Source organism: Prionailurus viverrinus, chromosome C1 (genome assembly GCF_022837055.1).
Source record: "Prionailurus viverrinus isolate Anna chromosome C1, UM_Priviv_1.0, whole genome shotgun sequence".
Lineage (NCBI taxonomy): Eukaryota > Metazoa > Chordata > Mammalia > Carnivora > Felidae > Prionailurus > Prionailurus viverrinus.
The window spans coordinates 2,224,289-2,248,320 of NC_062568.1; the positions used below are offsets into that span (position 1 = coordinate 2,224,289).

The following is a 24,032-nucleotide window of genomic DNA, read 5'->3' on the forward strand; positions in this document are numbered from 1 at the left end:
CCATGTGAGAAGCAAGTGAGATGATTTATTTTCAGAAATACCAAATGAAAGTTGTGCTGTCTAGTTAACAGTAGGTTTACATATTGGAAATATGTATGAGCCCCCTTCCCCCACCTCAGTGCAGTCCCAAACCCTTAGACACTTCACTTCCTGGTTCTTCTTCCCCCTCTTCATTTAGTGGGCTTGTTTTTCGAGGGCTTTGCCTGAGTATGTGCCAAAGAACTGAAGTCTGTGCATCACCTCAAGGAATGTATTTTTGACCTTACCTGGGCATAGGCTACTTCTGGGTAAGTCTGTAAGCTCTGTGGTACTCAGCCAATGAGGAATCAAGGGAGGGGCTTGCCTCTGTAATGCTCATCCAATGAGGAATCAGGGGAGGGACTTGCATGCTAGGAGATACATTGTCTGCTGTAATTTCCCTGAGTGTGCCTGTCCATCAGACACCCTCTCTTGCAAGAATGTTGAGTAAAGCCTGGCTTCGCTGTGTTCCGAGTCTCCGAATCCCCCCTTTGATTGGGTCCGTGGTCCTATTTCTCACAATCCGTGCGCTCTGCCCTGCAACGTTTACACTTTTTGTTCTCTTCTTTAACAGGATTGAATATATCTTAGCTCCAAACTCAGAATGGTATTTAAAAAAATTTTTTTTCAACGTTTTTATTTATTTTTGGGACAGAGAGAGACAGAGCATGAACGGGGGAGGGGCAGAGAGAGAGGGAGACACAGAATCGGAAACAGGCTCCAGGCTCTGAGCCATCAGCCCAGAGCCCGACGCGGGGCTTGAACTCACAGACCACAAGATCGTGACCTGGCTGAAGTCGGACGCTTAACCGACTGCGCCACCCAGGCGCCCCTCAGAATGGTATTTAATGGAGACTGTTAGATGCATTCCCGCCAAGTCAGGAGCAAGAGCAAAAGCCCACTAGTAGCAACACGATTTAAGAATGTACTGGAGGGGCGCCTGGTTGGCTCAGTCGGTTAAGCGCCCGACTCTTGATTTCAGCTCAGGTCGTGATCTCATAGTTGTGGGATCGAGCCCTGTGTTGAGCTTCATGCTGGGCATGGAGGCTGCTTGGGATTCTCTCTTCTCTCTCTCTCTCTCTCTCTCTCTCTCTCTCTTTCTCTGTGTGTGTGTCTCTCTCTGCCTGTCCCTGGCTTGCTTGCACGTGCGTGCATGCTCTCTCGCAAAATAGTTAAAAATAAAATATTAAAAAATAATAAAAATAAACAAAATTCTTAAAAAAAGAAAAAGAATGTACTGTAGGTGCTAACCAATGCAATCTGGGAAGAGAAGAGAGAGATATACAAATCTGAAAGGAGAAAGGAACCCTTTCACTATTAGAAGATAAGATTATCCGCATCCCTGGGAAATCCAAGCGAATCATCCGAACAACTACTACAAGCAGCAAGAATTCATGAATCCCCAGTGTACAAAACTCAAACACAGAAATCAACAGCCTCACGCCCCGCATCAGGGTGGTGGCCCATCCACAAGACCAGGGAAGCCCTCTCGCACAATCCCCGTAGCTGCACTTCATTTGCTGTCAAATGAGTTCTTTGGGCAGAAGCAGTGCTGTGCAGAATACCACCATGACTAAGGCATTTTGTTCATCTGCTTTTGGCAAAGGTTCTTTGGGCAGCCAGTATCTGCGGGTGTCCGCTCCAACTCAGCCCCTGAGACAAGGGAGTGGCACCTGCTATCACAGAACCCACCCCCAGCAGGAGGAACAGACAAGGGCACTGGCATGTGCCCAGCGCTATAGGAGTGCAAGGAGTCTGTAATTCAGGCGGGAGGGGACCAGGAGGGCTCCCTGGAGGAAGCAATATTGGAAGGGTGATAGAGGTGGGCAAAGGGTGGGGGGGGGGGTGGTTTCCAACAGCAGGCAGGAAGAACAAGGGTGTATCTGGGGCACCCTAGGAACTCAGTCTGGCCAAAATATGACCTAGGAGGGCGCTAACTGAAGAAATACGGGCAGCCCTTCAGTCAGCAGTGTTGGGCTCAGTCGAGTTGATGTGAAATGTTGGGGTTCGAGAGTGAATGGTCAAGAAAGAATTCTTGAGGCATCTTTGGTGCAAAAAGGTGGATTAATTAAAGCACGGGACAGGACCTGTGGCTACAGCTGCACTGGGGGCGTGACTGACTGTATACTTTCAAGTGAGGGCGGGTTTAGGGAGCGTTAAGTCTCTAAGGAATTTGGAGGCAAGGTCTCCAGGACCTCGAGGGGCTGGCTTCTGTTAGGATACGGTTATTTACTCCTGTCTAGTAAAACCTCAGTCATGAGACCCTGCAGATGTGTATCAGTGGGCCATCTGTTTGGAGGGCTAGCATGTATCTTAGGGCAGGGGTAGAGATAAAGAACGCTTTTATATATTATATGAAGTTATTATAGAAAAGTTTATGTATTTTTTTATGTATTAGAGAAGCCTTAGAGGATCCTGGAGGTCGGGCCAATGGCGAGCTAAGGTTGCCTTTTGCCTCTAGCAAAGTATTAACTTGAGGCAGCTGTGTTCCCGGAGGAAGGTCACTCTGTCTCAAGCACTTGTCAGCGGGCTGCAAAGGGTATTTCTTTCTTTCTTTTCTTCTACATTTCTTTTACCTTGTTCTCCACATCAGAGTGAGCCACTATTTGGGGTGGGACTGTGGAGGCTGGAGGGGGGGGGCCGGTGGGAACACACTGATTACATGAGGGGAAGACACTGGGGGTGCTAGGGAGACGTCGGCAGGTGGGAAGGAGGGCAGGAGGCCCCTCCGAGACTGTGGTCCCAACCTTGGCTGCCTGTTGAAAGTCTCCCAAGAAGCACCATGCTAGGGGAGGGCAGGGACCTCTGGCCATTCTGTCACACGGGAGGGGCCAGCCCCCTAGCTTTTGAAATGAAGGGGCTTGGAGGTCAAAAGGGCCAAGTGGAAACCATCAAGAGACAGAAGGTGTGCATGGGGTCGGGTGGGGGAAGAGTAAGGCATACACGCAGCTGAATTAGTGACAGCAATGGGGGGGCCAGGACCACAGCCCCGGGGGCGGGGGGGGGGGCAGGAGCTGGGCACGGCAGACACTTCAAGGAGGGAGAAGAGAACTGAGAAAACAGATCATGGGGGTGGGGGACCAGCATGTGCTCAACCTCTGTAGGACTCCCACCACCTTCCAGGAACCTTCCTGAAGGGGGGCAAGAGTGGTCTGGGGAGGGCAGAATGAGGCCAAGGCTGAGACGGGCCTCTGGCTCTTGGGGCGTCGTTAGCCATCCTCCAGCCGGGGACAGCAGGAAGATCTGCCGGCTGCGGAACATCTGGTTGGTCCACCTGCCTTCTTGGGCTCGTGGTCTGGACCTCCTTGATTCAGGTTTCTCTGTCCGTTCGGGTTGCTGATTGAGAGTGTGGTCGGTGGAGGGGTGCTCTGAGCCCCTGCCTGCCCGGATGGAGGTCAAGGTAGCGATCAGGTCAGTCCCTGGGTACAAACCTCATTGTCTGGGTTTGCTGGCTGGGGCGATGTGTAGAGACTTGGATGCTTTGCTCTCGGGGTGGGAATTCGCTTCCTGCAAAGCCAGTGCAGAGGCTCTGACGAGGTGATGGGCTACTGTAGACAGAATAATCTGGGCAGATATTCGTGGTTGTGGAACCTGCATGGTGTGGTCTGGGGTTGGAAGGATGGCGGGGGATTAGGGGAAGGATACAAACGTCACCCCGCCAGCACACGACTATGCCCTCTTGCCCCTTACTGGGGCCTCAGGGGAAGCTACCCTGCTTGCTTTCTCTTGATTCTCTGTGGCCGGCTGGGTGGGCCTCTCCCCCACGGGGACCACCCTGCAGCAGCAGGGGCCAGTATGTAGCCAGAGGGCCTGGGTCCACTCTGGGCCCGACCGTGTGCCATCAGTCCAAGGAAGGCCTGCACACTAGGTGAGCCACAGCCTCCCTGCATGAGGAGGTTTGGAACTCGGGGCTCAGCTGACCCAAGGTCAACCTCCATCTCTGTCCTTACAAGACACATGACTTTGTGCAAGTTGCTGTTTCATCTGTAAACAGGGGACCATAACAATCTCTCCACAGGGTCGCTGGGAGACTAAGCGAAGCATGTGTACGAAGTGATCCCAGCGCCTCGTGCGACGAACCGTTCATCGACTGGGACCATTTACTGCACGCGGTGGCAGCCTCACCGCGGGAACGCCTCCGGCACGGAGCCCACCTCTCCCACGTCTGCCCTTGCAGAGTCCGGGTGAGAGAGGGTTACCTGCCCGCCGGCCCGGGCACCCGCCGACTGCATTCGAGCCCCAAATCCTCCAGGAGGCCTTGCTTCTTCCCCGGCCTTCCTGGGACGCCACAGCCCCCCAGAGTGGCCCCACGGCACTCTGCACGCGTGCCTTTGCACCCCACTTGCTGCGTCCTGGGGCTTCTCCCCTGCCGACTGTGAGCTCCGGGAGGGAACCGCCTCAGGCTTCCTGTTCGTCTCTACCACGCGCACCACACTGCTCAGGCTCCCAGGCAGGAGGCCAGTGTTGGAGGAACATTCTGAGGTCTGCAGAAGCCAACTGTGGACTCTGTTCTTTTGCAGCAGACACGTCAGAGAGCTGTACTTTTATGAGTTGCGGGGGTGGAGATGATTATTTGTCCGGGACATTTGAACCTGAGTCAGAATGGTCTTAGAGGGCAGTTCAGCGTCAGGGTCATGTGGAACTAGGCCCGGGGGACACTTTCGACTGGCACCACACGGGACTGTCGCTCAGGGAAAGCGGACCCAGGGCCCAGGGGCAGAGACCAAGGGAGATGAGAAATACCCAAACGCAGAGGCCATCCCGGTGGCCAGGGGACGGAGCTCAAAGAAAAGCAAGAGGGCTGGATTTGGTTCCATTGGCCTCTGGCAAACCGAGTGGATGCGTCTCCTGGATGTGGATTTGCACTCCCTGCCCGTAATGCGTTTCCCAGCACTGCCGTCCGTGGACTGATGGAATGCCTATTTACCAGCATGGCATCCTGCATAGTACTTTTAATTAAAAAAACTCATTTCACAGCAAATGAAGTCAGGCAATGGACTTGTGATCACGTAACTCACGGGTTTTTACCGCATCCCTCACCACGCAGAAACAGCTGGATAAATGGAAGAGTGAAATGGCCCATGGAAGACTCAGCTACAATGCCATGGGGACACGACATCCTGAAAGGGCAGAGTTCTGCCTTTTTTTCCCTCCGAAGGTTTTTTTTTGAGAGAGAGAAATCTGGAACGCTTCACAAATTTGCGTGTCAGCCTGGCACAGGGCCCGTGCTCATCTCTGCATCGTTCCAATTTTAGGATAGGTGCTGCCGAAGCGAGCACAGGGCAGAGTTCTGCCTTAAAGGCTGCGGTATATGCTTTGCCTTTACTACCCTCCCCCAACCAGAATTCATGGGTCCAGGAATCCAGGGATGGGAGTGGGAGTGGCTCCTCTCACGGGTCCACTCAAAGTGGCTCTGCTGACTTGGAGATTTTGGTTTTCAGAGCAGGAATGTTTCTACCAGGGAACACAGCAATGATTCCATTTTTTTTTTTTTTAATTTATTTATTTTGAGAGAGAGAGAGTGCGTGCATGCACATGCGCACAGCTGGGGAGGGGCAGAGAGAAGGAGAGACAGAAGCCCAAGCAGTCTCCGTGCCATCAGTGCAGAGCCCGAAGCGGGGCTCGAACTCACAAACTGTGAGATCATGACCTGAGCCAATTCAGGAGTCAGACGCATACAGGCTGAGCCACCCAGGCGCCCAGCGATGGCTCCATTGGGTTGCATATTGAGGCTCACCTGGCTATCTGGGGCTCATCAGGACACTGAACCAACAAGCTAGTACGGGGATTAGTCTACTGGCTGGAGAGTATTACTGAGGGAAGTCTGGGTGCTGCGATACAACAGGAGCAGGGAAGACCGTGGCTGGAACCTAGAAAATCCTGCAGGTCCCTCTCAGAAATAGCAACGATGAATGAAAAACTAAAAAAAATAAAGGCAGGACAATTAATTCAGACCCTTTAGGAATGAAGGTTTGGATCAACCATTTCAAAAGAATTCTGACCAGCTGAGATCCTCCTGGCTGAGGGCAAAGGAACTAGAGACCAGGTAGTGGAAACAGCGGTTATAAATATCAACTCCAGCTTCACAACACACTCTACATATTCTTTCTAGATTGTTCTGTGTGTACACACACACACATGTTCCTTTTCACTCCTTCTCATTATCTCATGCTGTTTCTGTTGGAAGCTAACTTTGCCATGTAGTCTACTTTTCCCTTTTTAAAAAAAATTTTTAGAGCAAGAGAATGGGGGAGAGGGGCGGAGGAGGGAGAGAGAGAGAGAGAGAGAGAGGGAGGGAGGGAGGGAGAGAGAATCATATGCAGGCTCCACATTCAGCACAGAGCCTGATGTGGGGCTTGGTCCCACGACTCTGGGATCATGACCTTAGCCAAAATCAACAGATGGATACCCAACTGACTGAGCCCCCCAGGCGCCCCTACCGTGTAGGGCTTAGGTCTCATTCTGTTATCCTATATTCTCCTCAGACAAGACTGTGACTGGATGGGAGGAATCGACATGGCCCAGAGATCCATACATTGATTGTTGGGTTTTACATTTCCTTAGTTTGGGAGAGAGTGCGTCCATCTTCTTAAAATCAGTTACATCTTGGGGCGCCTGGGTGGCGCAGTCGGTTAAGCGTCCGACTTCAGCCAGGTCACGATCTCGTGGTCCGTGAGTTCGAGCCCCACGTCGGGCTCTGGGCTGATGGCTCAGAGCCTGGAGCCTGTTTCCGATTCTGTGTCTCCCTCTCTCTCTGCCCCTCCCCCGTTCATGCTCTGTCTCTCTCTGTCCCAAAAATAAATAAACGTTGAAAAAAAAATTAAAAAAAAAAATCAGTTACATCTTGGGCAGAAACCGTAAGTAGCTTTTGTGATCGTATTAAAGCTCAAATGTATGTCAAGGGGTGTGTGCAGATGCTGTGTGGCTAAAGGGGAAGGCTCTACCAATTACTAAGCTCTTCTCAGCCTCACGCCCAGCATTTTTAACTGTTTGTGTGATGCTGGGCACGGAACTCTGCTGACATTTCTGCTCTGCCAGCTGGCATCCCATTGGGCCTCTCCAGCAGGATGCACCTGAGGGAGGCCTCAGTGCCGGAGGAAGAAAAGGGACCTGTTCCCTCCTGTCCCCATCAGCATCACCCCGTGCAGCAGCAGCAGCAGCACGTTCCCAGAGCCACAGCCAGACCCAGTCGTCACTTCTGACCCCTCTGACCCCCCCGGAGCCGCTCTGTTGTGCCCCAGCGACACCAGCACCGGGCGAGCACCCATCCGGAGGCAGCTCTTCCTGGAGTTGCTACTTCCCGGTTCTTTCACTGTCAAAAATCCTATCCTATTGTTAACATGACTTGCGTGGGTTCTGTCTTCTATTTGGACCATGACTGACAGACACAGGAAGCTTCTGTCTATTGAAACGGAGTCCCAAGACTGTATCGTTTAAATCCTTCATCAACAACGACTGAGGCTCTGCAACGTCTCTTTCTCCCATGGTTTTTCACACGGGCACTTGGGGATTTCCTCAAATTCTAATCCTTTGAATTTCCTTCTGTTCCAATAGTCCTCACCCCAAGTTGAGAATTAAAATAAACTGTATTTGGATATTAAAATTTTAAATTGAGAATATTTTTAGAACACATGTCAAGGATACTGCATTGTCTGAACTGTCCTACACGTTTTGTGCCGGAATGGACTTAAAAGAGCCACGCACGCAAGAGCAGAATTCGCAGCAACCACCGCCAGTGCCCCATTTCCCTTCATTAAGAGTCCACAACCTGGTTCTTGCGGATAGTTTTCATTTATTACTGCAGTAGACAATCGCTCTGAAAGTGCAACACTAAATCACTTTGTCACAGCCTCTGCCCCTCCACTGGCAAATTCTTGGAAGTTCATTCTTGGAGCATCGCGGACCACAAGCTTCTCTCTAGGTGGATAATTATTGCCACTGCCAAGGTCACAGGAAAAAAAAAAAAAACCCCACACACATGAATAGAAGGATAAAATGAGAAGAGCCCTCGAGAGTAGGGGCCAATTTCAAACGGAAAATCCAGCAGAGGGGTCAGGGGACAACAGCCCACCTGTGCAAAGTGGAAGGTGACTCCCCATCTCCAGGCAGCAACCTACCACGTTGGTGAGGTTGGTCTGGGCGCACCTTTTGCCCGCTTTGTCCCCAGGGTAGGTGATACCATAACCACTGCCGTGTCATACTGCAGTGTAGCAGAGGCCCATGGAGTCAAAAGGAAGTAAAAGGACCTCTCAAGCCAGTTTGGAAAATGGGTGGTTTGGCTAAACTGACTCTTCAACCTCCCACTTAAAACTGCTGGACAGAATATCCGGGAGAGCCCTGCGGGTAAGACGCTGCCTGAGAGAAATAACTCTCGTTCTGACCAGCACAGGGCCAGCATCTTTTGATGGGAAAAGATAACTTTCAAATACTGCAATGCCAAGGAAGAAGGAAAACATGAGCGGTTCTAGAAAACACGAGAGATTGAAAAATCTGAACGAGACAAAAAAAAAAAAAAAAAAAAAAGCGCAAAACTATGGACAGTACACCCAAGCACTCAGCCTGACAGAACCCTCCCTCACGAACACATCACACACATACGCACCTGCTTGCACACACACAACAGGTAGATGCCCCAAGGAGGGCAAATCCAAATGCCTGCTCTCTTTGGAATTCTCACGGCAAATCTGAGTGTAGGCAAACGTGAAGCCCTCCCTGGGGTCTAGACAAATACTCAAGGAGGCAGCCTTCGCTCCCCATTTTAGCCAATGTTGCTCCTCTGTTTGCCTGAGCCCTTCACAATTATCTGGGCACTACAATTCATTCTTCATACTCCTGGAGTTTAAATCATGGCTAGATCTTCTTATCCGATCTAACTTCACCTGTAATGGAAGCACCTCCCTTTTGGCTCCTGCACTCCCATTCTTTCGGGAAAAAGCATCCCAAGACAGTGGTAATTAGAGGGGGTTCAGGACTCGGAAAGTAGGAAGAGAGTAATATAAATACAATAAGGAAACGCCTATTACTCTCCTAGGACTTCTCTGAGACCAGGTGGCGAAGGCCCTGGCCGGCAAGGACAGGTTTTAGGAGAGGCCTTAATTTAAGGTACTGCGATCTCTGCTCACAAGAGCCAAGTAAGACAGCGCTCCCTGCAGGCTGCTGTGGGACTCGTACTCAGTACTGATTTCAATCCTAGGTGCTCTTTTGACCTCTCTGACTTCAGTCCTTCTGGAGTCAGATCACCAGGCTTCTCTGATGCCTGACTGGTCTTTTTTAAAGCATGCTTGCAGTGGCCTGTCAGAGGTTTCTGTCTGGACGTCATGGGTCAGCACGCATTACTAGCATTATCTACCAGGTGACAAGGACCGAAAGCAGGTTTCCTCAACCACTGCAGACAGGCACAGCCATGCAAAGAAAGCCACCCATCACGGTCACCTTCTCTTCAGATGCCCCAGTTTTGGGATCATAGAATTTACCATATTAAGTGTTCACACTGGGCAACAACCAAGCTTTTGCTTCCCTTCCTCAACGAGGGTCATGCAGCAGGCTGGACACACAGGCCCTGCTCATCTGGTTTCAGACATTGCCCTCAGCTCCAAATCCTGCACTTGGAACCGCTATTATAACCTAGCTCCTAATCAAACTGGATTCTGCGCCAGTTTGATTTACCAAGGCATACCTTCTGAGCTGCCTCGGTGAAACCAGTGTGGCCCACTGGATTAAAATTCTAAGTGCAGCAGTGCCTAAGAAGAAAGAGTCCCACAGGAGGGTAGAACTGGAGGGCATAAGGCAGGAGACTATACAAAATCAGTTAACACATTTTCAGAAAATGGTGGGCTTGGGGGAAAAGGGGAGAGAAATAAACAAAATGGCCCAATAACTTAATGGCAGAGCTAGAAGAGAGCATTTATAGCCATTCCGGGACTCTCCAACAAAAAGCTTTTCCTGGACGCACAGACATTCATAATACTGACAACTCTCGGTCGACAGCTCTGGCTTGTACACGTGGTCACGATGCCCTTCGTACAGCAGAGGAGAGCACACAGAACGCCCGACAGGCATCTGGACCGCACACAGCAAAACAAAAGGCTGAACTCCACCCCCCCACAGAACCCCATTAAAAAAAAAGTTTTGTCTATTACAAAGTCACGTTTTCTGTTTTTCCGCTTTATAAAGTCAGCGATGCTGGAGGGTGTCTAGCGGAATCTGTCCTCCAGGAATGAGTGCAAAAGGGGAGCACACGGCTCGGGGACGTCCCTTCAGTGAGCAGATGGAAGGACCGGCTGGAGACCTCCCATCCATTGCGGACAAACACACACATACAGAAAAGGATTATTGCCAGCTCGTGTACTTTCACAATGTGATTTTTGTATTTCGAAAGCTTGAATTGTCCCTGAAAGAAAAAAATGGGAGAAAACAGAGCATTCAATACACAGATCTTCTATAGGCAACAGCACACACATGGGGCAGGGGATGGGAGTGGGGGTGGAGGCCTGAACTCAGCTGCTCCAGGGCCCTCCTGATATACCTACCCCAGAACTTCCCTCCCTTGCTAATCTAATGCCAACATAGCAAACCGCCTCCCAAGTCCCTTTGAACACTTCAACTCAACTGTTTTCAAGAGCCAAAAATTAGAAACAACCCAAACACCTATAAAAAGGGCACTGGTTAAATATGAATATTATGGCACGTTCATCCAATGGGACACTTGGGCAGCTTAAAAAAAAAAACAAGCCAAGGAAGCTCACACTAATACGGAAAGCTCTCCAGGAGAAACTGAGAAGGTGCAAAACAGTGTGTGCCCATAGTACGCCACGTTTTGTGTAAGTGGGGGTGGGGGAAATAAGGTCAGAGTTCACATTGCTTGTATGGACATTGAGTCTATAAGGCTATACAAGAAACCAACAACAATTTGTTACGTGGGGCAGCAGGCGGGGGAAGGGGGGGGAGCACAGCAGAGCCTGAGCAGATGGAGTGAGAGTGGGAGGGAAACCCCTTTCTTTTGCACACACAAACACACACATACATTAAAAAAAAAAAAAAAAAATCCATGTGATTGTATCACGTATTTTTTAAAAAAATCAACCAACCAACCGAAAAATCTTTAGTTCAAAACTTATCGCTCCTTGTAAAAGGGTGTTCCACGAAGTGAATCTGAGTACCCTTAAGACACTCAGCTAGAATTCTTGAAAGAGAAGCATGGATGTATGTGACACATCATCAGAGGCGTCCTCTCAGTTGCCTTCTACGGGATGTGGGCAGGCTTGGCCACCCACCTGAAACCTTTCCTGCTCCACACTAGACATCCAACATCTCAGCAGCCCACACTGCCATTTGAAGCCCCCAGTCTCAGGGCTACAAAGGGCCTTAAAGGCCCTCTGCTGTAGCCCAGAGCTTCAGACTTCCAAATACCTGAAATTCTGAAACAGGAATTCTCATTAACCTGATTTTTGAGTCATTACTTCCCTTTAGTTTTGATAGGACATTCTAGAAGCTTTAGCTTTAACTGACCATTTTAATATTGCTACAATTTATTGGGCATATGGCTATCAGTCTGGGGTAATTCTGGAAGAATATACTCAGCCTAGACAAATGGCAGTTTCCAGTTAGCAACTGGCTACCAGGCTCTCCCCTGTGATGGCGGTCGGCTGCCTTCACTACCCAAGATGAATGACTGTAGACAAGTACACTGAGAGGGGAAACTGGAGGCGAACTCTGTCTGGGAAGAAACTGATATCATCTCAATAGTCCACTAGTATTTTTATAACTGGATGCATGACTATGTAGCTCATTTATCAATGGCTACTGAGTATTTTGATCTAAGGAGGGGAAGACTGAACATGAAGAAAACTTAATGGGGTGATCATCTTTTTTAAAAGGGCTTTCACAAGGACAGATCCCACCGAGGTGCCACTTGTAACTAGCAAAGGATGATAAGGAACATTTCTGACTATAAAACAGAGAAAAGCAAGCGTAAGGGCCATGTGTGTGTGATCTCCCAGTCCCCTTGGGGATGATGCGCTGTACTACTGAGACTACGTGTCAGAGAACCTCTCTAATAACACAGGAGTGGTTAGGAAGGAACAGTCTGCTCTGTCCCATTTCTTCCCTCTGCCCTCTACCCAGTTCCCTCTCTCGCCACAGAGCAAAAGTCAACCAGCAGGGGAAAATGAGTGAATAGAAAGGCAGGGTGTGGGAAGGTAGAATCACAGAATTTTCTAACAGTGGGAGAATGATCTGTCTTTGGAGTAAGAGAGACAGCAGGCAAGTGTCTGGACCCAGCCTTTTCATCCATTAGTGATACAGAAGAGAGAACTTTCTGGACAACTCATCACTGTAAACAGGTCACCTCTATCTTTTGGAAGAGTCCCTGTACTGTGCTGGGGGTTGGGCCACAAACAAATTCTCTCTGTGGCAGGTAAACTGAAGAGCTCTACAACACTTTCCCATCTAGATGTTTACTATTTATTCTCATCATTTCTGTCCTAGATCTCTTCACGGTCAGAAAATCTAAGAAATCACAATTAGATTCTAAGGTTTATTTGTAATGTGGAAAAGGGGAGAAGAATAAGAAGCCAGGACAATCTAGCTAAGTTCCCCCAGAGTTTGATTTAAAGAGGAAAACAAAGAGCAACGAGAATGGGTGACAGGCTGCTGACAATGACAATGACAATGACAGGCTGGTGGCAACTGGTGGCTCTGGTCCAGCTTCTCTAAAAAAAAAAAAAAAAAGTGGGCTGAGAACAGCTCGGTGCCAGATGTCGTCTGAGGAATGTGTTCATCTCAGACCAGCTGAGAACTAATCCTTGGTTATGTCCATTACCCCAGGCTGCGGTGCCAGAGAGATTAAGAGACAGAAAAAGGAAGAAGGAAGAAAGAAGAAAGGGAGTGGCAGGTCACAGGCAACGCTTAACTTTTCAAAAAAGATGGGCTTCTGTTCTCATAAAAGCAAACTATAATTTAGAAAATCCAGAGTGAGCTCCTAAAAGCTAGCCCCTCTAGCCACCTAGCAATGTTGTGATGGAGCATGGGCGACCGGGAAGGCTTTTCTGTTGTTTTCGTTTTTTCAAGAGACCTTTTAGAAGGAAATAAAAATTTTACATCCTCATCTATGAATTTATGAAATAAAAATATAAATTATATATAAATATATTAAGCCCAGTGTATTGATTTAAGGGGGCTTTTCAGACATCAGTTTTTCCCTGTATCTTAATTTATCCCAGAGGATTTTTACACTCCAGGGCACAGGACCCAGGAGCTAAAAGACCCACAATACTAGAGAGGGGTCAAAAAGAACCTTTCTCGGGGCGCCCGGGTGACTCGGTTAAACGTCCAACTTCAGCTCAGGTCATGATCTCACGGTTCATGGGTTCGAGCCCCACATCAGGCTCTGTGCTGACAGCTTGGAACCTGGAGCCTGCTTCGGATTCTATGTCTCCCTCTCTCTCTGCCCCTCCCCTGCTTGCACACTCTCTCTCTCTAAAATACATTAAAAAATTAAAAAGACCTTTCTCTACGGGATGACTCTTTATCCTGATAGCAGGACACAAATACCAGCGCCCCATCCAAACCGGCTTCCAGCTTCACATTCCCAGGCATTTGGGGGGAAAACTGTTACCCAAATACTCTGTAACAGCTTTCTAATCTGCTCTGCCATTTCGTATTTCTCTAGAAAGGACAAATTCCAACTCTGGGAAGAATAAGCTGAGGGTGAGGCAAGCTCCTGAGGGTGGATAACACAGGAGCAAGGTGGTTGGTTCCTCAAAGGAATGCCTCTCCATTCTTGCAGGAAGTGGCCACAGTGATTCCGGGTCCTCAAGGGAAAACTGCGAGCTGAGCCACCGAGTAGGAGCCCTACCTGACTCTCTGCTCTGGAGGGGGATCTGAGAGTGCACTCACAAACCAGCCTACAGGCTTCCGTACAGTCTTCAGAGGAACATTCTCTGGCTACCAGCTGTCCACCACAGGCCAGCTCTGGCTTCCACCCCTCTCCCTCCCTGTATATTAAATAAAACTACAAACCCTTCCTAGGTTCAGTGGGGCAAGTTTCCATCTCTAATCTCCCACTGAGGGCCAACTTCATTCCCCAACAACACAGATCATTGCTCTGTGCATGCCAGCCCAGACATATAAGTAACCTAAATCCTCCCCAGCAGCTAACTGGGACTTCCATTGAAGTCATGGTTAAAAGGGCAATACTGATTTGTAATGCAGATCAAATGAAATGGTTCTAGAATATTAGCAGCTATATGTCATAACATAAAATATCGGATCAACTGAGAAGTATTTGTGGTTCAAGAACAATTACTTAAATAGCAGTTTTTAGTTCCTCCTAGATCATGGTCTCCTTGGAGGGGGAAAAGAAAAGGTGAAGAGGACGAGGAGCCAAAGTGGTAGGAACCTTTAAAAGAGCAGTTCAGAGCTAGCGTAGCAGCTGAGAGCACCCCTTCAGGGGTAACGTGATAGGGATGAAATAGAGAGTCTTTTTCAAGTCTTTAAGACAATGACATGAGTTGGTTTTTTTGTTTAGACTCTAATACTCCAAGTATTAGACCTCCGAGGCTGCGCTTTACGCAGGAGAACACCTAAACCATGAAGTGCTTCTTCATCTGCCAGATAAAAAAGATATAGGGGCAACAAAAACAAGAAAGAAGAGACCGCAAAACGGCAACGATGCAAATACAGGATTTCAAGGCAATTCAGAGATCTCTTTCCCAAGGGATTCAGTGTTAGTGAAGGGGGAGGGACAGCTTTCCCCCATTCTGATTATTCCAATTTCATTTTAAAGCCTTTTCTCCCCCGATGGAACTTAGATGCTATTGATTCTTAAAGATACCATCGTTTTCTGTACTCTACGAAGTAAACGTTGCTAAACTACGTCCAAAATCTTTCTTATCACATCCACTGTGAGCACCCTGATTTTAGGGATATTGAAAACAAAACCAAAAAATATCCTAGAAATAATTAAATATGGTAATGTTATTAAAATGATTAAAACAACTGCATGATAGCACCAGGCCTCTGGAAATCTGACTTATTTATTCTAAGTAGCTGCCGTTTTCAGCCTGCATTTCAGTGTACACCCAACATTACAGCCGATGCTTGTTTTTCATCCCTCCTTGTATATACTAGCAGCCACCTCTGACCTGTTAACTATATTTTACAGAGAAAACTTTTAAATTGCAATTTAAAAAATCTAGTATGCCTAAAAATTGAATTTATAATAAAGGAATTAAGCTTTAAAAAAAGACATGCCTGGCATCATCTGTGTGTGCAGGACTTCTGAGACCGTTTATCTAACGATCACTCAGCTCTGCAGAGTACTCAGACCCCGGGTCACCTGCTCTGTCCCTCTGTGTCATCCTCTCTTGCTGTCTGAGGGATGCAGATCTCCTTTTCTCGAAAAAGCCTCATTTCCCTCCTGGGAAGGGGGAGTTCTGAAGCGGCTACTACAGCTGACACATTCTGTTCCAATTTTAGCAATTCTCTATTGCGCAGGGATGGGGGTGGCGGGGTGGGAGGGTAGTTAACGCCCAGGACTATGCTCTCAGCGCAGGCACATGCAGTTACTGTCTTCTCATCCAGAGTAAATTGACCCAATTCCCTCTGCTAGAGACACACACATGGACTTGGCACTCTCTTCATTAACTGAAACACAAATGTTCTTAAAGTCAATGTGTCAGCTGACCCAGCCTTCGATTTCCCGGGGCCTCTCCCTTCCAGTGACATGTGACTGTCTAGTCAAGCACGCCCCTGCATCTGCCCCAGCTCACTCTCACTGTGAGACCCGCAGGTTCTACCACTGTTTGCTCACACTTGATAGACACCACCAGCAGACAAGGGACATACCTCTCACCTAACCCACACCAGAGCCCATGGAACTGTCCTGTCAGTCACAGGACACTGCCAGATGGCTTGAAACGGCCACGTCTGGGCAAAAGACAAAGGATCTGTGGCACGTCTATAATCATGGTATGTTGGCATTGGAAGAGATCGAAGACACTTTAGTCTGGGGAACCTCATTTTCCAAACGAAAACACGGGCACGGTAAGTTAAGCAATCCTCCCGGAGGTCCACCGGGAGACACGTGACCCTGGGAGGACGATCTAGTGGTTCTGGACTTGGTGCTTTTCTCTGAGACTGTGACAACCAGTCAAAGAGGAGAAGCTGGAGCAGGCTCCATGTTGGCAGAGGCAAGGCTGGGGGTAAACGGGGAGAGGGCACGCCCTTGGGAAGAGGGGGCCTGTGGCTGAGAGGTATGTCACAAGGTTACAGAGAAGGTAGACAAGGCCCTACCCTGAGTGTGAGAGACAGAGGGGAGCGTCCGATCAGCGGCCGCTGCTGTTCACCAGGCCATGAAACTCCTCCCAGGCCCTGGCAAACCAGAGACAAAAAACACAATAGCACATTCAGATCAACAGCTTTTTAACAAAGAGAGCACAGACACGATAACCCCACATCCCACTTGAGATACCTCAAGGTCGGGCGGAGCGCACCAGTACCTGGAAGCAGCGGTCAGGCTTCCCCCTCTAGACGTTGCCCTCACATCAGCAGTGGCGGCCAGTTGGCACTGCTCCTGGCTGACTTGACTAGCGAAGTCTGGCCCTGTCCCCTCAAGCAACTGCCACAGTCCTCCTACCTGCTGCTTCAAGTCTACAGGGAGGCCCAGGAGGTCAGAGCTAAGCTCAATCCTCCCTGGAGCCACCCCCAATCACCGGGGTAGAGGGCTTTCTGCCCTTGGGGGCGTGAGGGCAGGTGGCAGGAACTATTGTTCTCCATCAGGCCTCACTCTGCGGGTAAAGGCAGGTGCCCAGAAGCATTATGATGGCTGGAGATGCAATGAAGCAACTAAAGCGCTTTCTCTGCTCTCATTTCCAACTGTAGGACCCCTCCCAACTCACACCCCAAATCTGTATCAGATGCCATCCGTTTCTGGAAATGCCCATGTAATTACTACCTTACACTGTGTAGGTCATAGCAGCTCAAATTTTTAGGGCTCAATGATCCTTGTAACTTTCATGCCAATTAACTTGATTTAGTGATTGGGGTTAGGAAGGAGTAAGAAACAGGACTGCAGGGTGCCCAGTCTCTCTGGATGCCGCTCCACGAAGAACAAGCCGTTGGTGACTGCTGGCCAAAGAACCAGGAGAAAACCAGATCCCTCACGTGTCCTTGAAGCCCTAAACCACTTCAAGTTTCCTCAGAGAAGCTGATGTCCTACCTTTCGGCCCCAGCCACTTTTCAGCTCTATTAGGGACAGACTGCCTGGTAAATTCCTTGGGAACTTATACATATTATCTAATGGGTAATTCAATGCTTGTAAATCTAAAATTCCTTACTGGCAATTATTCCATTCTCAGTTTAAAGGAATGACAGTATCTTGGGTGACAACACGCGTCACTCACTACAGGTGTGATATTATGGCCAATAGAATATACTTCATCACCAGGCCTTCTACAGGTAGGTTTTCTTTAAGTAGGGAGGGATTTAAATACAGAGACCTGGTACAACAAATTCCTTCTTGCAGGTAATACTTATACCAGTTTCATTAGTTCTTTTTTTCCTTTTGAACAGGAGCAATGATAAGTTAATGATCTCTTAGAACAAGAGGCTGATCTGCAGGCAATGGTGTCTTTAGAGAGTATTACCAAAGCTACTAATACACGCTAACGATTGAAGAAATACGTAAGACCGCTGATCAAGCGTGCCAGTCTTTGTCAATTCACAAACTCAGTCTCCACAGCAAGACATCTGTTCCACAGCCCTTTCTGGAGATGCTGATGCGATGAACGTCCTGAGTCCACGAGTGAGATCAGAAGGCTATTTCATTCTTCCTTCCACATGAAGATTAAGGGTAAAGCAAATCCGATGTTTGGGCAGCGACCTAGGAAACCCCTCTTTCCTTCTAATAGTGAGATTTCAATCCTATTTTAAGCAACTTAGGCATCAGCAAATTACGTGGCTGTGTTGAAGCTTCATCTCATTTATCCTTTTGTTTCCAGAAAGGCCTATGCTAGTCCAAAGAGAACAGTTCTCAGTGTTAAGAACCTGCAGAATTACAGATTTCAGAGTTCCCTCTAATCCATTCCAGTATGAAACCGCCCTCCCGTCTTCTTCAGAGGTATCTTCTTCAGGTGCTAAACCTCCACATGAAGAGGCTGGGTCTAGTAATTTCCTTACACGGACTCAATGGACACCAAACAGTTGGCCACAGTCACTGGAACAATCACACTTATGTAGGCCAATGCTTGGCTAAGAGGCAAGTCAACCACCTAAAGCTAAGTGCGCATATTCTAACTATTCTCCATCTGACATCCTATGCATACTAGGTAATATTAAAAATTGCTTCTTTTAAAGGTAAAGAAAGAACAAGTTAAATGTTACAAGTGTCCAATGAATGAATGGAGTTTCTTTAAAAAAAAAAATTACTCTGAGATTAGCAGAGTCTACAGGGGATTCTGAACAGATTCAAATGACAAAGTGACAGTCTTTTAAAGACCACTCTTGTCCCAGCTCGCTTACCAGAAAGCAAATTCTGAGAGCCGAGATCTCATTTCTCTGTAACTGTACTTGCCCCCACTCCACTCAAAGCCTGGTTCACAGCCTCGCTTGCAGCTGGCCCTCAATACTCATGGACATGCTCCGCCTCCGCTAGCCTGGGCTTTCTTGGCTTTGAGCATCAGTATGGGGGAACATCTCCTAGACGCAAAGCCAGGCCAGCAATTATGCTGGTGTGACCTGGTGCCACCAGGCTACAATCCCATGATTTAGCCACGTCAGAGGAAGGGCTGGTTGGTTCTTGCCTACAAACTTCAATGTCTACATACAGTGGTATCTAGACGTGGTAAAGCAAAGTCCCCAGGTTTGACCCATCTCTCCTCTGGAATAAAGTAATAAAGAGAAGTCACCTACCCTCAACTTCCTCTGCAGAGGGGTCTGGTCAGACTCCCCAGTACTGTGGCCCACTGAGTGAAGCTGGCCCTGTCTTCCCCTTTTCCGTTCCAGGCCAGACGCACAAAGGAACTCAATGGGACTATTCCAAAGAGGAATTTCCTCACAAAAGACACTGCTGCTTTATGTGGCTCTGTGCCAAGTTTTATCCTGGTGGTCCCCTGGTGGTTGCAAGTCTGGCTGCATTATGAGACTTCTCCTCAAAAGAGGATACAGTTAGTTACTTGACGTCCGCAAGTACCCAAACCTATGAAAGCTCAGCTATGACTGGTCTCATTAAAAGGAGCCATGCACCTGAGCTAACGCCCAACTTAACAGGTTCCCCATTTCTCAACGGGACCTGCTCACCCTTCGGGGGCAAACTACTGGCAGTGAACAGGGATAGGAAGCAGCAGGCAGGCGTCCCCTCTGCAGCGAAGCAGCTCACCACGCACTGTGCGCATCAGCGTTTGCCTCAGCTCACCTAAGAGGGCGGCAGGAAGAGGCCACAAGCAGGGTGAATAGGGGAAGGCTGGAAAAACCAAACAGTTGAAAAAGGACACTGAAAACTGGACTGAAACATAGCAAGGTGGAGAAACCTGACTCAGAAACCTAAGCTACTCCTAAAAAAATGCCCCTTGCCATTTCCAGCAGCCCCCTCGTCTCCAGAGAACTCGGGGGAGAGCAACTGCTGGCCCTTTCTTCCTTCACTTCCCTTGAATTCTCAAGTCTCAGCAGCTGCTGCTCCTTGGCTTCAACCAAGCCACACTTGTGGGAGAGCCACAAGGACTAGAACAAAGCAGAACAGTTCTGATTTCGGTTTACGTTTTGGTAAGGATCACAGGGGCCGCAGGGTAGGTTTGGTGCTTTCTGATCAACTCTTACTCTAGAAGGTGACATCAAGCTCATCTCCTGGACCGGTTTATACAGCTGAAATTAAGGTCAATACGTGTAAATAATATCGGAAGGCAAGAGGGAAAAGGCCATAGAAAGTAATTCTTCGACAAGCGCTGAAAACATAGAGAATAGGCATTTCCATATGCCAACAAATCTCCCATTTTCTAGGTACTTCAACCAATTTTGGATACGCAGTAAACAGAGAAACAATGACACAAACACCTCCGGAATGTTGAGTGCTAGTCCCAGTGTGTGTTCTGTGAGATCCCGGGCCATATGGAGACTGGTGGTCAATGTGTAAGCACGGGTGTTGCTGCCAAAACGGAACGGCCGCTTTGGAAAACTCCACATTACCCCCACGGCCACCTTCCAGATGCTATTAGGCAACCTGACCTCAAGTTCTATAAAAACGGTTCCTTTTTGGTTTTGGTAGTAGCTCCCAAGAAGACCTCAAGTAACATGAGGCCTGCTGGAATTCTACATGCAGGTTAGGCGCCTGAAGGCCGAGCTGCAGCGCATACAAGCCAAGCCACAAAGCAACGAGGGGCCGGTATGTCCCACAGTCGGCCAGCCTACGGAGCGAACTCCTACAGGATGAAGACACTGCCCCGCCCTGGATCCTGATGCACAATAACCCTGGGAGAAGGGCTACAACCTTGAAACCTTGCAAGCAGGACTAGCTCAAAGAGGAAGATGATTTGGTTCTAAACGGAAAACAGAAGGGAGAAGGCTGGCAAAGAGCCTGTGGCTTGGGCAGCTTGGCACAGTGAGGAAACCCTGTTAACACAAAGCAAGGAAACTACAGACACACAGCCACACACAGACAGAAGCAGGGCTTTACCTCCGAGCAAGAGATTTCTTTGAAGTAAAGGCAAACAAAGCGAAGCAAAGGCCAAGGATCCCCCTTTCCAACCTTAACAGACTTTCAAGCTGAATTCGAATCCGAAATCACTCTGTTCTGGTTATCAGCGTGACCAGATGGGAACTACAATTCAAGTACCAGAAAATGGGGTCTCATTTTGAGAGCGAGATGTCACCTCATTGTGTCAGACCTCAGCAGAACTGGAACAAAATACCATGTGACACTACAATGGGCTTATGGAAATGAGGCTGCATTCCCCAGATGGCCCTCCATGGAGAAGTCTGTGCCATTCCTTAATAAGGTGACAGTCAGTCTGAAAGGCCACTTCTTTGATGCACCGTAAAGAGCAAGAGCATGAGACAAGCTAGTTTAGCACCATTTATTAAGTGATCTCAGCTGTTGTTGTAGCTGCTGCGTGTCAGCCTGTTCTTAAAACATAAAATGCTCTTCCAATTCCTCTTGTCCAGGACAGAAGGATCTTCCAGGTAGCTCGCCAACAAAACAAGAGACTCCGATGAGGCCAGCTTCAATGATGGTGCCATCCAGAGAGGGAGAGGGTCATGGCACATTCAACCGCGGCTTCCAGAGGTTTTGAAAAAGGAGCCTTTGGGGGCCCAGCCTGCCTGGCATTCTAGTGGAAGTGCAAAAGGTGGGCACATTGGGAGAGGAAAGAGAGGGAGACGCAAGGGAAAGTAGCATCTGGGAATCAAGGAGGGTTTTCTGGTCCCTGTAGCTGCAGGGCTGGAGTGCTAGGCAGATCTCTTGATAAAGCAGCGAGCAGCCAACTAAGGCAAAAAGCCCACGGGCTCTCCTAGACTCATAAGGACTTTACACCTTTCTACAAAAGTCAGGAAGAACCGCCTCAGGGTATTAGAGAGGGAGAACAGTGGAGAGGGGAGAGTTGAAAAATACCTCTTTCCCTTTCCTATCCAGGTGAAAAGGTTACTTTGGGGGGAAGTGGGGGCGGGGGGAGCATTTGGGAACCTTGAACATAAGAGTCCTAGAAAAAGCAGGTATGGATCTCACCAGCCTGGACTGTGTCGGGCTGGAGGGCAGAAACTATTCTCTCCCAGAACAAAGAATAGGGAAAACCTGCCTAGAGAAAAACAATGCTAACTCCAGACTGCTAAGGCAAGCAACCAGGGCCATGGCTGGCTAACGCCTGTTGGTGGCTATGATGAGTCACACGCAGCCATTTGATTATGGACCAACTTTTGTGGCAGTGTTCCCAGGAAAAAACTGGCATTTAGCTAGTTTAAACCAACTCCACCCACACTGTCTATGAATGCATGGGAAGAAGATTCCCAAATGGTCTGCCTGCTGAACACCATCATTGGGCTCATTACTAGTCTTTAGTAAGAATAACATGATGATGATATTATTACTAATGATGACGATGATAGCAGTAATAATACTTGGCCCTGTAAGAGCATTCTCCACCTGAGGACCTTCAATTACAAAGATTAAATCAGCCTCACAACAACCCTGTTAGGTAAAGTATTATTTATCTCCCATTTTACAGATGGGGAAACTGAAGCAGAGCGGTAGAGACTTGCCAAAGGCACATATTGATACTGGAGTCAAAGAAGAGAGTTAAACCTAAAAGTCTTGACTCCTAGTTGGCTAGCTCTCCCTCTAGTTTTGAGAAAACCTAACAGCCACTCCCCACGACTTCTTCCTAATAACCTGAATTTATTTATGACATTCAATCACTGAAGGAGCAATCCTAACCAGTGATTCTCATTTGTGGATGTCCAGCTCTAGGTACCCCAAGTCCTAGGCAGATCGCAAAGCTTACTTCCCCTTTGGCATTCCTGCTTTCCCCTTAGATTCTACTCTCACAAACACACTGTTCTGCTTCCTCTACAATTTCAGCTCTACACGCAAGGAAGTGGAGTCATCATTCCCAATAAGAAGTCAATTTCCCAGGACAAAGAAAACAGACTGACGCTAAGAAGTTAAAAAGACATGCAAAAGTGGGGTGAGGGGCAGACAGGGAGGAGGACTTGACTGTTCAGTGAAATTATCTTAAAAAATAGCAAGAAGAGGAAAAGCACTTTGTCTTTCATTTTAAGATAGTGGTTAGTGAATGAAAGACAAGACAGCCTGTGTAAATAAAGCAAGCCCAGGCAGTGCAACTGGGATTCTGCAGAAGGGCCCTCTCTGATACAAAGCACCCCACAGTGTAGGCGGGCAGGGAGCCTCACCAGCAAAGAACTGCTACAAGTGGCCAGAAGCACTAGAGGGGAAGACTGGTCTGTCCCTTCTCTATAAGTCAGGCTCCTGTATGACCATATTCCTCTGGGCCCAACTAAGGACCTACTTCTGCTAAGCTTAGGGACATGCCCCCCAAGCACCCCCAACACGTACTTGATGCTGTCGGTGTGGGTTTTGTACTCCATAATGGTGTTGGGAGGTAGGTTAAGCACTCGCCGAAGCGTATCCCGGATTCGGGCTGTGGTTGCTTGGTCACTGGCAGTCTTATTCCATATTGAAATAATGTCCTCCTACAGGAGGAACAGAAGCAATGGTCAAAGCAAGCCAGGGGCACTGAAGAGAGCAAAGGCAACACAAGAAAGCAGACCCGCCCATGGGGTGGCTTACCTGAAACCGGACAGAGACCACAGCCCCACAGATCTCCTCCCCAACCATGAACTGTTCCCCCAACATGGCCAGGATGAGATTCTCCCAGCAACGGGATGCCAAGCCCTTCCGCAGCCGAATAATCCACTTGCCACCATTTTTATTTGCATCATCCTGTGTAAGAGAGAAAGCATTAAAGTTAAAGTGTGGTTTCACAGCTCTTTTACTTTTGCATGAAGGCAAGAAAAAGCCAAGGATCCCTTGAATGCTAAGAAGTTCTGTCGCTTTCCAGTTATTCAATTTTATAGGAAAAACGGTGGTAGGGCTAGGGAGACAAGAAATGGGGGGGGAGGGGAGGGGGGAATCCTTGGTATAAGCCATTACAATAAATGGCTACACTGACCTTTTAAAAAAAATCCTCTTTTTCTGGAACTACTTTAGGAATCGAAATGAAATGATGTCAGATTTCAAATACTGATCATTCCTTCCTTCATCCGCTAAAAGTTTACCAAGTGTCACCAGGTCTCAAGTACACAGACACAGTCTCTACCTAGATTTGGTCTAGTGGAAGAACAGAGAGCCAAGAAAATGGACTGCAGCAATATAGTCTGATAAGAGATACACTAAGTCAAAGAGGAGCAAGACAGTCAGAAACACTCAAGAAAAGGAAACATTTAAGCTGGGTCTTGAGCGACATATGGATTAGGCAGGTAAAGCAGGTGAAGGCTTTGAGAAAAACTTGTCT

The 24,032-nt window shown here is 48.3% G+C and overlaps 1 protein-coding gene and 1 non-coding gene across 7 annotated transcripts in view; both read right to left on the reverse strand.

The window, feature by feature from the left end:
* Positions 1–5,193: 5,193 nt before the first annotated feature.
* On the reverse strand, positions 5,194–5,297 carry LOC125174191 (U6 spliceosomal RNA). The gene has a single exon (XR_007155318.1). It is a non-coding gene; the product is annotated as a U6 spliceosomal RNA (small nuclear RNA).
* Positions 5,298–7,793: 2,496 nt separating this feature from the next.
* Positions 7,794–24,032, reverse strand: part of EIF4E2 (eukaryotic translation initiation factor 4E family member 2) — a 30,794-nt gene continuing 14,555 nt past the window's right edge. For 2 of the 6 annotated variants that reach the window (XM_047869750.1, XM_047869747.1), the window contains exons 5-8: positions 23,309–23,461; positions 23,075–23,211; positions 16,312–16,389; positions 7,794–10,408 (exon numbers count right to left, since the gene is read on the reverse strand). In XM_047869750.1, coding sequence (XP_047725706.1) covers positions 16,344–16,389; positions 23,075–23,211; positions 23,309–23,461 — 336 coding nt within the window. In that variant the 3' untranslated portion in view covers positions 7,794–10,408; positions 16,312–16,343. Of the gene's footprint in view, positions 10,409–16,311; positions 16,390–18,952; positions 19,166–21,069; positions 21,336–23,074; positions 23,212–23,308; positions 23,462–24,032 lie in introns of those variants that run through there. The other 4 variants (XM_047869746.1, XM_047869744.1, XM_047869749.1 and 1 more) reach the window with 3 other exon arrangements.